We start from the raw sequence: 16,871 nt of genomic DNA on the forward strand, positions 1-16,871 counted from the left end.
TAAGATGATATCCAAAAAGCTTTAAAAACATTCTAAGTATTTTGGCTGTTCTTATATTTTCCTTTTATAAGCACCTATTGCAGATTGCCCTGTTTTGATGTATACTTTTGTTGGAAATTCACAACTGATAGTTTTCATTCCAGCTTGCTTTTTACTCAGTAATACCTTCCCTAACAATATGATTTGTGATGTTTCACTGTTTTATGAACCCAAAATTATAACATGCACTCAGAACAAAATAAAACCAGACCTAATAAAAGTCTATTATTCTGCATCAAAAGTGCAAAAGTAGTTTTGTTTTAAATTTCATGGGGTGGGAACATTGTTGGACAGGACCAGCATTTATTGCCCAACCCAGATTATTATTTAGAATGCAGTGGCAAAACGTCTTCTTAAATGATCACATACTCAATCCTGCCTTGTGCTGTGAGGAAAGATATAAGTGACTTAGGCTTTTCAGTCTAGGAACATCGGTGACTGTTAACAGGACTGAAGAACTTTAACTAAAGATTAAGCTGACCTCTGAGAACTAGGGGGCATGGTTTCAAATTAACAAGTAAATTTAGTAAGTAGAAACAAATATGTTAAATTAGCACAGACAAAGGCCAGAACCAAATTAAGTATAACTGGATTTGGATGTGTAAATGAATGGTGATGGGTTGCAAGGTTGGGTCTATTTTTATCGCTTCATTTCTTCAGTAAATATTGGTAAGAGGATAATAAAATGCCACTCGTTCCCAGGACAACAGATGTTGCTGTCACATCTCATGCGTAATGTGAGTACAGTACATGAGCGTGTGGGAATTATTGATGGTAATTGCTGCAAAGCACTACTAAATCTGCTTGCTTTCCGTGTTTGTACTCAGCAGCAGTATGCATTGTTGGTGCAAGTGCTTCCATGGCTTTTCCTCCCATTCTCAAATTTTCTACCTTCTTCTCCTGATAAATGGGATGGTAACTCTTCATTGTTTTCCCAAGTCATTTTCCTTGATGTGTTGAGTCCCACGAGTGCTAGCCAGCAACTTCACTATAGAACTGTGCCAGCTAAGCCTGTCTTCATCTCATGACAGGGTTCAAGGATGTTGAACAAGAGCTGGATTTTGTGGATTGGATTTCATGCTTGCTCAACAGCACTGAAGTCAATTGGGAGTTCTTAAATGGACTTTACAAACAGGCTGTACAAATAGACCTTTCTGGAAAAAGAGGTTTGTAATGTGTAAAGTGGTAGTCCCATTTCCTTTCCTCTGTCAATCATACATTGGCTTTACTGCAAAAAAAGGATGGATTGCAGTGAACTCACTAGACAATGTGAACAAGTTAGCCCCAACAAAGTGCCTGGATTGACTTAAAGATAATTTGTTAATTCAAAATTGGAAAAGTGTTTACCTGTATTGGTCAGTGCATGGAGTGTAAGAGTTGGGAGGTCATGTTGCAGCTGTACAGGACATTGGTTAGGCCAATTTTGGAATACTGTGTGCAATTCTGGTTTCCCTGATACGGAAAAATGTGGTTAAACATGAAAAGGTGCCTAAAAGATTTACAAAGACGTTGCCAAGGTTGGAGGGTTCGAGCTATACAGACAGGCTAAATAGGCTGGGGCTATTTTCCCTGGAGCATGGAAAGCTGAGGAATGACCTTGTAGAGGTTTATAAAATCATGAAGAGCATGCATAGGTTGATTAGTCAAAGTCCTTTTCCCTGTGTAAGGGAGTCAAAAGCTAGACTCTATAGGTTTAAGGTGAGAGGGATAAGATTTAAAAGGGACCCAAGAGGGGTTTCCACACAGAGGGTGGTGCATGTATGGAATGATCTGCCAGAGGAAGTGGTGGAAGCGGGTACAATTAGAACATTTTAAAAAGCATCTGGATGGGTATATGAATAGGAAGAGTTTAGAGGGATGTGGGCCCATGCTGGCAAATGGGACTAGATTAACTTAGGATATCTGGTCAGCTTCGACGAGTTGGACCAAAGGGTCAGTCTCCGTGCTGTACATCTCTTACTCCATGGCTCTATTTGCTCATTATCACATTGGGTTCTTTCAAACTGCAGCCTAGGGAAAAATAACAGTTCTGGAAACTGGGGAAATAATTCACAGGAGTAAATGTACAAAATATCAACACATAGTAAAACAAGCATTTATTACCCACAAATAATATGAAACTGGGACTGTTGCCTATATCAGCTGATGCACTGACTATGAGAGCTGGGAGATTATGCTGGAATTGGTTAAAATACTGATTAGGCGACAGGTAGAGTACTATGTGTATTCTGTTAACCATACTATAGGAACTACTGGATTTCACTGGTACGAGCACCGAGGAAATTTATCCAAGATGTTCCTTGAGCAAAGATTGGATAAGCATGGGTTGTTTTCTTTGAAATGGAGGAAGCTGAGGGGAGACCCAGTTAAAGTGCATAACATTATAAGGTATATAGATAGAGTAGAAAGGTATGCCCTATTCAATTTGGTTCCAGGGTTCATAACCAGGAGACATAGATCTAGGGTTTAATAAAAAAGGAAGGATTCATGTGGGAGTTCTCTCACTCAGAGCTCTTGGGGACGTGGAGCTCCCTGTCGAAAGGAAGGAAGACAGATAGAAATTCATACATTTACAAACTACTCCAATATGCCTTTAATGTGCCATATAATTACAATGGCTAAAAAGAGCTGGGGAGAGGGATTAAGCTTATTTTTGGTGCATGCATAAAAGGTCAAATCACCTTCCTTGCAGCTTTTGTCATGTCTTTGTGATAAATATTTCAGTATTTCTGCATGAGAGTTTTCTGTCCACTGTTCTGATTGAGGTCCTAACCCAGTTATATAACATTGCTACAAAAGAGCATGGCATAACATGCTTTCAAGGCCCGCAGTTCATTGGCATCATCTTTTGGTCAGGTGTTTTATTTTTACCCTTGTCTGTGGATCCTCAGGCCTTCAAATAAACTGACCAGGAAAATAGGAGTAATCCTTTTGGGCTGCTGTACTCTACATCCCAGAAGTAAACAGTAGGATGACTTCTGCCCAGAGGGGTGAGGTGACCCCTCTGATTTTCCTACCCTTCTTCTAACCTCTCAGTATGTGAAACAAGTAAAAGCCTTTGATGCGAAGGTCGGTGAGCTAGCAACACTACTGCATTGCTCCCATTTTTCTTTTTCTTATTCAGCAGGAGAACTGGTACCCAAGGGTATAATAAAGCTGGTGTTAAGCAAGGTTTTCTCACAGATATGCAAACAGACTTGTCCTTATAATAAGACAGTAGTATCTGTTGAACAAAATCACCGCTAGCCTGCAACTATATTCCTCTGTAACCCCGGGGAGGGGAAATCACCAATTCTCCTGAAAGAAAAAGAACGGCTAAGAAATGTGGAACACGAAAGGAAGCCTACTTGGATGTGAAATAAAAACCAAGGTGTATGCATAATGGGTCAAATAATCCTCCTTCCTGCAAAATTAATGATATATATTTCTATATTTCTACATGACATAGTCTTCCTTCCACTGTTCTGATTGATGTCCTAGTCAAGTTCTGAGGGTCACCAGACCCAAAATGTTAACTCTGATTTCTCTCCACAGATGCTATCAGACATGTTGAGTTTTTCCAGCAACTTCTGTTTTTGTACTTAGATATTAATACTAATTTAAAATAATTTTTGAAATTCAGGTCAGTACAAAAGGAACAGATTTTGTTTCCTAATGAGTAACTTACTCATTGTTTGCACTTGTAATCTCAATACTAATTTAGCTCTTAAGGGTTTACAAAAGCCAAAATATTGACCACAAAACACATCAACTCAAATTCTATAGGGACAGAAAAGAAAAATGTGATCAATGAGAAACTTTGTCATAATAGCCAGAATGTGTACAGATGGCTGAATGGCCTTCAGCAGCACTATGATCCAATGATGCTTTGCTTGAATGGTCAGGCACAGAAGTGTAGCACATTTATGTAATTTCATTTTTACATTAGATTTGTGTTCATCAACATCTCTGGTGGATTATTCACATATAGAAGAGACTGACCCAAAGATTCCCAGTTTTCAGCTGGTGATGAAAACATGTCTGCCAAATTGAGAGAAACTCTCCCAACATTTTTGCTCGTTAAGGGAATGTGCATGCAGCAACATAATATGATATCCCTATACATTGAGGAGAGGTACTCAATGTGCCCACTTGTACCTTGTCTTGCACTCTATCAGCCTTGACCACCCTTTGTCATCCATTAGAGGCAGTTAAGGTATTTTCTAAGCAATCTGTTCAGAGGTGTTAGCTATTACACCCCTCTGGAGCAGGTGGAGTTTGAACCCAAGCCTTCAGTTCTAAGGGTAAGAGACATTACCACTGTGCCACAAGAGAGCCCTTAGAGACTATTAATTTTTTTTTAATTAACCTAGTTTTCTAATCAGTTATTAACACACTTCTGGAGCAGGTGGGACTTGAACCTGGGCCTCTCAGTCCAGCGGTAGGGACACCACCACTGCACCACAGGTAATGCTGAGATAGGCTATACTTTTCAGCTGTTCTTAGTATACTGTCAATGATCCCTGACCAGTGAAAACAGCAGAAGGGGCATTAGGAATACAAAACAGCTTCTATTAGGGCACAGTATTAAAATGTTTTAACATTAAAACAGTGTGCTTATGCCAATCTCAAAGTTTTACTGTATTCCAGTAGTTCCACATATCCTCTAATCTATGTGGTTCCAATAATTTTCAGATTCTTTTCCTAAATGTAAACTGTAATTGCTTCATGCTTGTCTTGAATCTTGAATCCTGAATTAATGTTTAAATCAATCTTTCTACATTTGGGAACAAAACATCTGACGATGTTTCCCAGTTACAGTTACTAGGCCACCTAGGGCCTCATTAGTGTTTCAGGATTTTGTCACTTGTCTTTAACCAATTCCTCCAAATCCCCAACTGAACAAACCTTGTAATATTTACACTGACTAAGCAACTCAGTAGCAGCTGGAGAAAGACTGGAAGATCATTACTGAAATTGCAGCTTCACTGTTGAAGTGTTTTCCATCCCCAGAATGTACTTTCTGCAGTAAATGTTTGCGCTATTCTTAAAATCAGGTTTTAGCAGCATTGATTACATTTTTTTTGATAAAGACAGTGTCAAGCCTTCAATAACCAGGCACAATCATATTTTATCCCTCATGGAAACACAAAATACTAGAAAATCCAAGCAGAACTCGCAGTATCTCTGGGGAGGGGAACATAGTTAGCAATTTGGGTCCAGTCTGACTCTTCTCCAGAACTGAAAAGAGCTGAAAATGGTGATTTTGTGTCATACAGAGGGAGAAGGAACAAGTGGAACAGATTGTGGGAGTGCCCACAGCAAAAGCCAAGGCAGTCACTGGACCCAAAACACTAGCTCTGATTTTTCTTCACAGATGCTGCCAGACCTGCTGTGCTTCTCCAGCAACTTCTGCTTTTGTTCCTGATTCACTGTATCCACAGTTGGTGGTGAGCTTTTTTAAAAAACAGATGTAAACATTAGTTGTGGAAAAGAGAAAATGAGAGAAATAGCCACAAGATACAAACAAGACAAGGCCAGCAAAGGTTGGGGAATATAAGAAAAATGGAGCGCAAAGGTCATACTCTGAAGTTGTCGAACTCAATGCTGAGTCCTAGAGGCTGTAAAGTCCCTAAGCGGAAGATGAGGTGTTGTTCCATCTGCATCCTGGCTGATTTGTTCTTTCCCTGTATTGATGCCAGTGTAATCTGTTAATTCAGCATCAAAGACTAAATTTTCTCTGTAAATAAATAAGAAATGCAGTAATTAACAGGTCCAATCGGCAGAGGGAAATGTCACCGATGATTTTAGTTTGTCAATGACTTTCAAGTCTATTTCAAGAACTATTTCAAGAAGCATTTTCTTGTTTTAAAATTCCTAAAGCCCGCTTGAATGGTCTGTTGTGAAGACCCTAGACTTGCCAAGTCTGATCAGACATTAACTGAAATCTTTATTATTAATTCATTATTACATTCACTTTTATAAACTCTTTTGTAAAATGGCCCTGTAACTTTTCTACCACATTTCTCAATTTTTTTTCATGGGATGTGTGCATAGTTGGGGATTTTGTTGTGAAGTTGGTCGTGAGCTGTTTTCTTGAACTGGTGCAGTCTATTTTGTGCTGTCAGGAAAAGTGTTGTTGGTTTTTGGCCCAGTGAAGGAATAGTGATATAAGTCCAAGTCAGAATGGTGTGATTTGCAAGGTGATGGTGTTGCCATGTATCTTCCACTCGCATTTTTCATAGAATTAGGGAAGGAGGTCAGAAGGAGGCCATTTCGCCCACATTGACTGCACCAGTTCTCCAATGAGCATTATGACTTAGGGCCATTTGCCTTTCCCCATACCCTTGCACATTAGAAGATGGTTTTAAAAGAAACAGTGCCCTCTTGAATGCCTCAATTAATTCTGTCTTCAACATACTTCCAGCTAGTACATTCCAGACTCAAACCACTAACTGTTAGAAGGTACTGTCAAAGGAGCCTTGGGAGTTGCTGCAGTGCATTTTGTTGACGGTACGCATTGTTGCCACTGCACGGTGGTGGAGGGAGTAAATGTTTATGGTGGTGGCTGGAACACCATTCAAGCAGCTACTCTTCCCGGATGATGTCAAGCATCTTGAGTGTGCACTTGCACATATTCAGGTAGATGGAGAGTATTCCATCACAGTCCAAATGGTGCAAAGGCTATAGGGAGTCAGGAAATGAGTTAACATGCCTCATAACTCCTTGTATCCAACCAGTTGTTGTATTTAGAGCATTTATATGGCTGGTCCAGTCAAGTTTCTCGTCATCAATAAGAGACATAGGAAGACAATAGTTAGATTCTCCACTCTTGTTCGTGATGATCATTGCTTGGCACTAGTATGGTGCAAATGTTACCTGGCACTTATTGGCCCAAGCTTGAATATTGCCCTAACGTTGCTGCATATGGACATAGAGATGTACAGAAACAAAACATTCATTCCAGCTCGTTCATGCCAACCAGATATCCTAAATTAACCTAGTCCCATTTGCCTACATTTGGCCTATATCCCTCTAAACCCTTTTGTTATTGTTTTATATTCTGTCCAATTTCTTGCTTGCCTAATTTCTGTATTTGAATAACTGTGAATGATGCTGAGCACAGTGTAAATGTCTGCGAAAGTCTCTGCTTGCAATCTTTTGATGGAGGGAAGATTATTAATGAAGCTTCTCTATGCTAGAGTACTACCTTAGCAATGTCCTATGATCATGATCATTAGCCTCCAACTACAAGTATCTTCCTCTGTGCTGAGTGTTACTCCAAACAGTGGGGCATTTTCCCCAGGAGCCCACTGACTTTAATTTTAATATGGCTTCTTGATACTAGGTTAGGTCAAACATTGTCTTGCTGTAAAAACAGCCACGCAAATCTCATTATTATATTATATGGACCTGGAGATTAATACATGTCAGGAAAAAAGACTGGAAGATTTGTAAACCCAAATGCAACTTCAGTGACTGACTGAAGGACAGCCCTTCAACTAAATGGCACAATCTACCTCATTCCATCCATACTGAGAAAGGATACATTTCTCTGGCCTAATGTGGGGCTTTAAATATGAAGTTGCCACACTGAGTATTATCCTACCTGTTTTCACACTATACTTGATAACATCCCGACAGCGTTGTAGCAGCTGATGATGAGATTCTCCTGTGTCCCTCAGTTCCAGGTCAAGAAGTTTCATCAGCTCTTCTGGAGGCTGCCATTCACACACCTTAAAGTACATACAAAATTAGGGACAATGTAAACACAGGAAAATGTCAAGTGACAAGTCTGAGAGAATTCTTCTGGCTTAATTGTGAAATGAAAATCTGGTAATTTAAAGCATTACTGATCACTTTCCTTTCAAAAAGCACTTTGATGAAATATGCCATTTTAAAGTCATGCTATCCTCATTAAACAATATATGCATTATTAGTTACAGTTAAGGAAGAAAACGTAGGCATTTTTAGAATTATTTTGATCATAACAAGAGTTCCTCATTTTACAGTTGGAGGACCTGGGAAATGCAAAACTCAGAATGTTGGTTTAACATTAGTAGTTGGTGCAAATTGATTGTTTTTAGAATTCTGTGAGCTGTTTTAGTTAGAATGTTGTTGATTATTTCAGAATGTTATGGATGATCTCAGCTGTTACAACAGAATTTGACACAGCTGTGGAAAGAAAGGACAGAGTTTTCACAGCAAGTTGTTGCATGTGGATGGCCTAAAGCCTCCTGAGTTAGAAACAATTGAAACACTTTTATTAAGCTTTGTAGTTATAGTGCAGGGAAAAGCCTCAAGGAAGAGCTGTATTACAGTAATAACGCTATCACATAATGGCAGAGACACACTGAGTGCCTTTTTCACTTATATATTCAATGCAACAAGCTGATTATCATAAAATCCAATAAGAAATCATCAAGCTATGATTAAAATTGATTGAAGGAAAGATGTGGAGAAACTCTTTTCATCCACATCTCAAGAGTGAGACAACAGAATACCAAATCTGGCAAATAACAATAGAAAATTACTAGAGCAAGATGTGAAATCCAAGGGATAACAAATTCATTCAAGCTCAATTTGGTTTAAAGATTTTTTTTAAAATGCATACATGTATCACTACCTGGGTAGTGACATTTCATCAATGGAAAATGACAGTCTTTGTGACAAATCCCATAAAATTGTAGCTCAAATGCTGAAGACTTGCATTTGCTAAAGTGTTTCAATATATCACATGACTGATTATTACTTTGCGTTTGTACCTTTTCATTGACATCAGTTGCCTTCTTTATGGCATCTTCCATAATGATTGGGAATGCCTCCTCAACAAACTTCTCTCCTGCTTTTGCATCCAAAAGAGGCCCATTCAAGACCACACCATCCACCAGGATCGCACCTTTTTTAAGGTAGTGGTCATTGGTTAACTCATCTACATTGAAAAATAACAAGATAGTTTTGGTGTCCAAGCAGACAGCAATACAATTGAATCATAGAAGTGACCATGCACCCTGAATATCATTCAAATGTAAAATTCAAAAGTGTTATCAATAGAATCCTCCTGTTCTACATTTCATTCCCCAAAATTGAACAATGAATAACTGGCTAGTACAGTTAATATTACAAGGCTACTCTATAGAACAGACATACCAAAAAAATTCACTTTGACGAGAGAAAAGTTTTACTCTCACATGATCTTATTGGACAAAATGAAAGCTGGGGCACCTTTCCTGGTTTCTACTCCTTTGAAACTGCTATGATTCTGACTTATTATTCATCTTCCTCTTTCCACCTTCTGATTTGCTTTCTGCCTCCAGATTCTAATCTGCTACATAGAGTAAATCAATAGAAGAATTCAATGGAACTCTTTTGAAATAATTACCTCCAAGGCTAGTATCCCATTACCAAATCACCCTTTACTTACATGTTCACAGTAACATGGGCTCTGACCAGCCAGCTCAGTGTCAGTACCTAGAATGAGAAGACTTTCTGCATCTCCTGTTTATATCTACCAGCCAGGGCTGCCTGATTAGCCCAGGTTAACAACTCCAATCAAAGACTGCAAAGTCAGTAAGATCTTCATTCCAATCACAAAATAAAAACCGAAAGAACTGCAGATGCTGTAAATCAGGAACAAAAACAAAGTTGCTGGAAAAGCTCAGCTGGTCTGGCAACATCTGTGAAGGAAAAAAACCGAGTGGCATGTCTGGAAGAGTTCTGAGGAAGGGTCACTGGATCCAAAACGTTAACTCTGTTTTTTCCTTCACAGATGCTGCCAGATCTGCAGAGCTTTTCCAGCAACTTTGTTTTTGTACTACAGTTTTACAGTTAATTATAATCATGAACATGGTATGAGGGACTGAATCAGGTGACAGTCTGCCCTGCCTCTCTCTCTGGCAAAATTAGGCTTTTGTTCCATCCTCTCAGAAATTTCACCAAGTGCTGATTAATGAACACACATCCTTAACTCAAGACTACAACTTATATGTTAAGTACAAATTTTATACTTTAATGAGTTTAAATAATTGAACTTACAATGCATCTGAGCTAAGAACTAGATCTAAAATGTGTCTTACATGGTTGATTTTATTATGAACAGTGGAAGGGAACAGTTTTAAACATGAGGAAAACTAGTAAGGAATTAGTTAGGAAGAGCTCACATAAACACAATGGATGGAATTTCAATTAACAGACTGTTCCCAGCAGAAAACATTGTTCAATATCCCACTTATAATTAGAACTTTGTCATAGCCCTTTAATTCAGGCACAGTATTACATTCTGTTTCTGTGTTTTGCAAGCAGTCTCAAAGGGTGCATGTGATGATAATGCATCTATCAAGAAAGAATTTATTTTTTAAAAAGTGGGGTTTGGGTAGAAAATTGTTCAATGTGCTTGCTGTACAGTTAATAATTCCACAGCATATGGCAGAAATGCTTTTTAGATTTCCCACCCTCATACCAATATCTCCCACAGCATCCTACACTCCAGTAGAGACTTACATAATTTAAATTCCAATCTAACAAGTCTGAAATCTGATTGGTTCCCAACTAAAATTTTCCCAACATCTATCACACTACAACAATAGAGCAAAAGTAGAAAAAATGTCACCGGAAGATTATATAAGAAATATTACATTAGTTCAATATAATCTATATCAAATATAATATGACTATCACATTTTGATATAAGATCGGGGCAGCTTTGTGGCTCAGTGGTTAGCACTGCTGCCTCACAGTGCCAGGGACCCAGGATCGAATCCAGCCTCAGGCTACTGTCTGTGCAGAGCTTGCACATTCTCCTGTGTCCGAAAAAGGGTTACAGTCAAAACATTAACTGCTCCTTTCCTCCAGATGCTACCTGCCCTGCTCTGTTCTTCCTGGCTTCTGTTTGTCTGCTCCTATGTTTGCATGGGATTCCTCCACATGCTCCAGTTTCCTCCCAGAGTCCAAAGATGTGCAGGTTAGGTGGACTGGAAGTGCTAAATTACCCATACCATCAAGGGATGTGCAGACTAGGGGGATTAGTCATGGGCATTACAGGGATAAGGTAGGGAGGTGGCTCTGGGAGGATGCTCTTAGAAGAGTCAGTGTGGACTCGATGGGCCAACTGGCTTGCTTCCGCACTATAGGGATTCACTGATTTGAATGTGTGTGTGTGTGTGTGTGTGTGTGTGTGTGTGTGTGTGTGTGTGTGTGTGTGTGTAACCCAACTCTAAGCAAAAGAGAATAGAGTTCAAATGAAGGACAGCTGGAATATCCATTACATTGATTGTACAAACCTAGTGACTCAAGTAGCTTTAAAAATCATTGATGTAATTTTCATATGTACCTGTGACACATAAAAATCTTCATCTGTGCAATGAGGTTTAAACATCACGTTTCATACCCTTCTTTTTCATCTTGATCAGCCAGGTAAAGCAGTGTGGATTCAATCAGAGGTAATTTGTTGTCCCTCATTGCATTAGATAATTTGTTTCAAAAGGATTATTAGCATGGCTTTGTATACAAAAACAGATAGTGATCCATTTCAAAATAGAAGCTTTGCTTATTTTTTTATTGAATGCTTTACAAGTGAGGTCACTGGTATCAAGAAGCAATGACAGCATCTGCATTAATAAGGGTGAAAGACAAATACAAAAGAAATGGTAAAACCAAGAGAAAAGGCAAATTAAAAATAACTTTAAAGAAAGAAGATTTTAAGAAAAATAACAGAGGTAGAATCATTGGGTATGGTAGATGATAAATTTTTGTCCAGTCAGAAATTAGACTCGCTGAGATCTTACCAGGTAGCAACATAAACCATGAACTTGAATACAGGTTGAGAAAAGAAATAAAGCTGTGGAGCGACTGAAGCATACAGTGGGCTCACAAAAACAAATTGTTCTCATTTCAAGCACACAATACTTGAACACTGAGGTGAACTGAATTTAATTAGCTTTACCGTCTCATGCAGTCACATGAGTATAGTGAAAGGTTTACAAGTTGTCACTTACGTGCCAGCTTATGTACAAACGTACCTAGGTACAGATTCTTCAATACAAATTCTTAGTGGAAATAAAAGTAGAAAAAGTTTTAAAAAGTCCATAATTGCAGATTATAAGAATGATTAGAAAATAAGAAATTCAGAATAACAGTGCTTCCAACCCAGTCCCAATCATCATCTGGCCTCTAGACCATGCCAGGCTTCACCTTGAGGCTCCTGAAGCTGGGAGACCTCTCTGGAAGCACCTTGAGATCAGAGGCCCATGCTGAGGCCGTGCCTGGCCGAAAGACAGCGACACCAGGCAGCCGAGTGACTGCTGGGTTTGACCGAGCTAGGTAGAGCTGGGAGACTGCCACACAAAGCCGCCAAGTGACAGCTACACAAATGCAGACACAATTAAGTATCTAACATAATTAGATATATTGCATTGGTGTTAGAACCATCAAAACAGCAAGATCATAAACTGAACACTAATGTAAGTTAAGCACATTTTGGGAAATGACTTGAATTAAATGTGCTTCCAGCTCTTTGAAGTTTCAATTCAGGTTTAGCCTACTTACGGTAATGATTCCTGACAATTAAGATTCATTTCATGAAATGAGTTTTACAGTGAACAGCCTAATTCCATGACCCGAAAAGGATTTTTTTAATTCCGGCTTTGATATTTTGGAGATGAAATTTACCTAAACAATAAATGGGGGCATTTTGAGCCTAATAACTTGAGAATATCACAAAGAGGGAGTGGCAGGGTGAGCCTCAGTTTATCAATGACTCATTTTATACATGCAAGATAACTAATTTTACCATTACTCACTGTGAAGATTTTAAGAATTTTCATTGTTTTTAAAGCAAAATCACCAAATTCTGGTTCTACATTGTTCAGCAAAGATTGAAAACAAATGACATTCTTAGAACGGGTGACAAATGATGATTGAAGGGCTATGTAAAAATTTATACTCAAGGGCCATACTTGCTGCAATTTTGTACACACCCACTCATCCCATTCTTCTCCTCTCCTAAAGATGTTAATTAGAATGACACCCAAGAGAACATTATTCACACAGCAGGAAATTGGATGATTAGATTGAGTGAGGGGTTAGGACGCCTGGGTGTGTCCAATATTCTCTAATTCTGTATTAGCCATTGTACAAAACATATCCTTTAAACATGCTCATGGACCAGATGTGATAAAATCTAACACGTGCAATCATAATGTATAAAGTTGATAACAGAAGAACACATTTGATTTGATTGGATTTATTGTTGTCACATGTACATAAGTACAGCAAAATTTTTGTTTTGCATGCAGTACAGGCAGATCATATCATACAGATCATAGGGTGTTTAGACAGAGTGAGACACACAAGGTTATGGCTGCACAGGAGGTGCACAACGAAAATATAACATTAGATTTGAAATTAGAGAGCTCCATTCAGCAGTCTAACAGCAGGAAAGAAGCTGTTCTTGAACCTGTTGGTACATGTGTTTAAGCTTCTGTATCTTCTGCCTGACAGAAGAGGTTGGAAGAGAGTTTTGCCAGGGTGGGAATGGTCTTTGATGATGTTGGCAGTCTTTCCGCAGTAGACCTCTTCAACAAATGATACAACCTTGAAGGAAACCATTCCAGCCATCATGCCTGTGTCAGTTCTTCAAAAGAGCTGTTCAAATTAGTTTTACTCCCTTGAAAATATTTCTAAAATAACTACATTCACTTTCCTTTTGTAAGTTACAACTGAATCATCTTTGGTCACTCCTTCAAGCAATGCATTTCAGGTTGCATCAACATAATAAGTTAAAACATTCTTTTATCCTTCTTCTTCTTTCCAAGCCAGAACAGAATCCACATTATGTTTTAAGTGAATAAGAACAATTAATTATATTGATGACAATTGAAACAAATGGTATATTGGCCTTAATTGCAAGAGGATTTGATATTCAGAATAGGGATGTCTTACTGCAGTTATACAGGACCTTGGTGAGACACACCTGGAGAAGGGGTATATGTTCCATAGGGAGAATGCAGCAGAGTTTCACTAGGCTAGTACTGAGGATGAAGGAGCGTCCTATGAGAAGAAATTGGTTCGAAGGGGGCTTGCATTCACTAGAATTCTGAAGGATGAGAAGGGATCTGTTTACAATGTATAAAATTGTAACAGATCTGGCCAGACCAGATGCATCGAAGGATGTTTTCCCTGATTAGAGAGTCTAGACTCAGGGGATGCTGTCTCAGGTTATGGAGTACACCATTTAGAACTGGGAATGGAGACAAATTTCCTCGCTCAAAGGATAACAAACATGTGAATTTCTCCATGACAGAAGACCAAATAACTAAACATATTCAAGAAAGAGATAGATTTGTTTCAGATTTTAAAAGCACTAAGAGATAATGGGGAGAAAGCAAGAATATGGTACTAAAATGGAGCATCAACCATGATCATACTGATTGGTGGAGTAGGCTCAAAAGGCCAAGCGCCTACTCCTGCTCCTCAATTTCATTTTTCTAAGTAACTGTTGAGCTAACAGAGATTGCAACTGCTGTCATTAGTCCACTACTGCATTGATATTGATATTACTGTGCTTAGCTGAACACAAAGCACTGTGTAATCCAACTTGGCATGAGATTCCACTACACTTGAAATTCAATACAGTCAGACCCAGAGCTCAGCCCAATGCAGCCTCCCTCTCAGAAAAATGAAACCATCTACCTGCAAATCATTGTAATGTTATAAATATCAAATATTCCAGCTTTGTATTCATAAGTTAAAATAACAAAGGTTGTTTTCACAATAAAAATGATTATTTTCAAAGAACAGAACATAGGAAAGGCTTGTTACATCAAAACAACATGGTAAAATTCAACTTGCACAGAGAAACAAAGAAGACAGTTGTAGGTTAGCTGTCAATTATACACTCACCTGATTTACCTATCATCCGTTGGTTTCAATGGACAATTAGTGTACCATCACCCAAATTGGATTTCACTCTCAGAAAATGTGAATCACATTGACCTTGGAGAATACTCACTATCGAATGAATGACAGACACTAGCTTAAACATGATTGGGCATTGTGAGAAGTCGGGGCTTGAGCCAGCGTGTCATGTAAAAGAACTAACTTCAAAGAAAGAAGGGAATGATTCAATAAATTCATTAAAAAGTAGTTTTCAACTACTAAGGTTCAATAGAGGACAAGTGGATAACCTTTCAAGGTAAAATGCTGAGCATGCAACATAAATTATACACTGAGATTCAGCAAGCCTATACTAACAAAGCATAACGCTTAATAGATTAACAAATTAATCAGCAGTGAAATCTACAAACCCTTTAGGGAGAAGGGGAAGAGCCTCACTGAGATAAATGCTATAATATGCAGAAATATTTTTAGAAGAACAAAGAATGACATAGTAAAAATACAAGGCTGCAACTCCTAGGTTTTAGAGGAAGAAAATATTCATAGAATCTCTACAGTATGGAAGCTGATCACTTGGCCCATCGAGCCCACACTGAATGTCCACAAAGAGCATCACACCCAGACCCATTCCATCCCTGTAACCTCGCATTTCCTTTGGTTAATCCACCCAGCCTACACATCCCTAGACACTATGGGCAATTTTGCATGGCCAATCCACCTAACCCCAAAATACTGGACGGCGGGAGGTAAGGAGAGCACCCAGAGGAAACCCACACAGACACTGGGAGAATGGGAAAACTCCACACAGCCACAAGGATGGAATCAAACCCAGGTCCCTGGTGTTGTGAGGCAGTAGTGCTAACCACTGAGCCACTGTACCATCATCCCCTTTTACTATAATTGGTGAGAAATGCAGTCAGTGATGACATCTATGAAAGATTAAGACAATGCTCAAGCAGAGAAAGCACTGTAGATTTCTGCCTTTAATTATTTACAAGGAAAGATTTGAGCAATAGAAGTAGAGATAAATTAAACTTTATTTTCGTACAATTGAAATGGAATTTTTCTTGCACAAAGCATTGTAAACAACTAATTCGCTCAGAAAAGATGGTATTTATTCCATAGCATTAACAGAAAGAAAAGAGATGCGCAGGTATTCACAAGCGAGAGCCCTTGGAAAGACTGTGGTGCACTAAGATTAAGATACATCTTAATCCTTTTCAAAATAGGTGACAAACTGAAACAATGAGTGTTTAGCAAAACATTCCTTTTTTAAAATAATTCAACATGAAATGTAACGATTAATAACACTTCCACATCTTGCTCATCATTGCCATCCTGGACAACAAAGTGTAGAGCTGGGCGAACACAGCAGGCCAAGTAGCATCAGTGGAGCAGGAAGGTTGACGTTTTGGGCCTTGACCCGTCATCAAAAATGAGGGAGGGGAAAGGGGCTCTGAAATAAATAGGGAGAGAGGGGGAGGCAGATCAGAGATGGATAGAGGAGAAGATAAGTCAAAGAGGCGGGGATGGAGCCAGTAAAGGTAAACATAAATGGGTAGGTAGGGAGGAGATAGGTCAGTCCGGGGAGGACGGAGAAGTCAAGGGGGCGGGATGAGATTAGTAGGTAGGAAATGGGGGTGCAGCTTGAGGTAGGAGGAGGGGATAGGTGAGTGGAAGAACAGGTTAGGGAGGTAGGGACAAGCTGGGCTGGTTTTGGGATGCAGTGGGGAGAAGGGGAGATTTTGAAGCTGGTGAAGTCCACATTGATACCATTGGGCTGCAGAGTTCCCAAGCGGAATATGAGTTGCTGTTCCTGCAACCTTCGGGTGGCATCGTTGTGACACTGCAGGAGGCCCAGGATGGACATGTTGTCTAAAGAATGGGAGGGGGAGTGGAAATGGTTTGTCACTGGGAGGTGCAGTTGTCTGTGTTTTCATTTTTTTTGATGAATTCTGTTG

General features: G+C 39.1%; 1 protein-coding gene across 5 annotated transcripts in view; it reads right to left on the reverse strand.

The window, feature by feature from the left end:
* The window catches only part of LOC125461786 (acidic amino acid decarboxylase GADL1-like), a 188,843-nt gene that overhangs the window by 72,675 nt on the left and 99,297 nt on the right, over positions 1-16,871 (reverse strand). For 4 of the 5 annotated variants that reach the window (XM_048550996.2, XM_048551006.2, XM_059652949.1 and 1 more), the window contains exons 2-3: positions 8,784-8,950; positions 7,628-7,754 (exon numbers count right to left, since the gene is read on the reverse strand). In XM_048550996.2, coding sequence (XP_048406953.2) covers positions 7,628-7,754; positions 8,784-8,825 — 169 coding nt within the window. In that variant the 5' untranslated portion in view covers positions 8,826-8,950. Of the gene's footprint in view, positions 1-1,386; positions 1,635-7,627; positions 7,755-8,783; positions 8,951-16,871 lie in introns of those variants that run through there. The other variant, XM_059652961.1, reaches the window with a different exon arrangement.

Source organism: Stegostoma tigrinum, chromosome 2 (assembly GCF_030684315.1).
Source record: "Stegostoma tigrinum isolate sSteTig4 chromosome 2, sSteTig4.hap1, whole genome shotgun sequence".
NCBI lineage: Eukaryota > Metazoa > Chordata > Chondrichthyes > Orectolobiformes > Stegostomatidae > Stegostoma > Stegostoma tigrinum.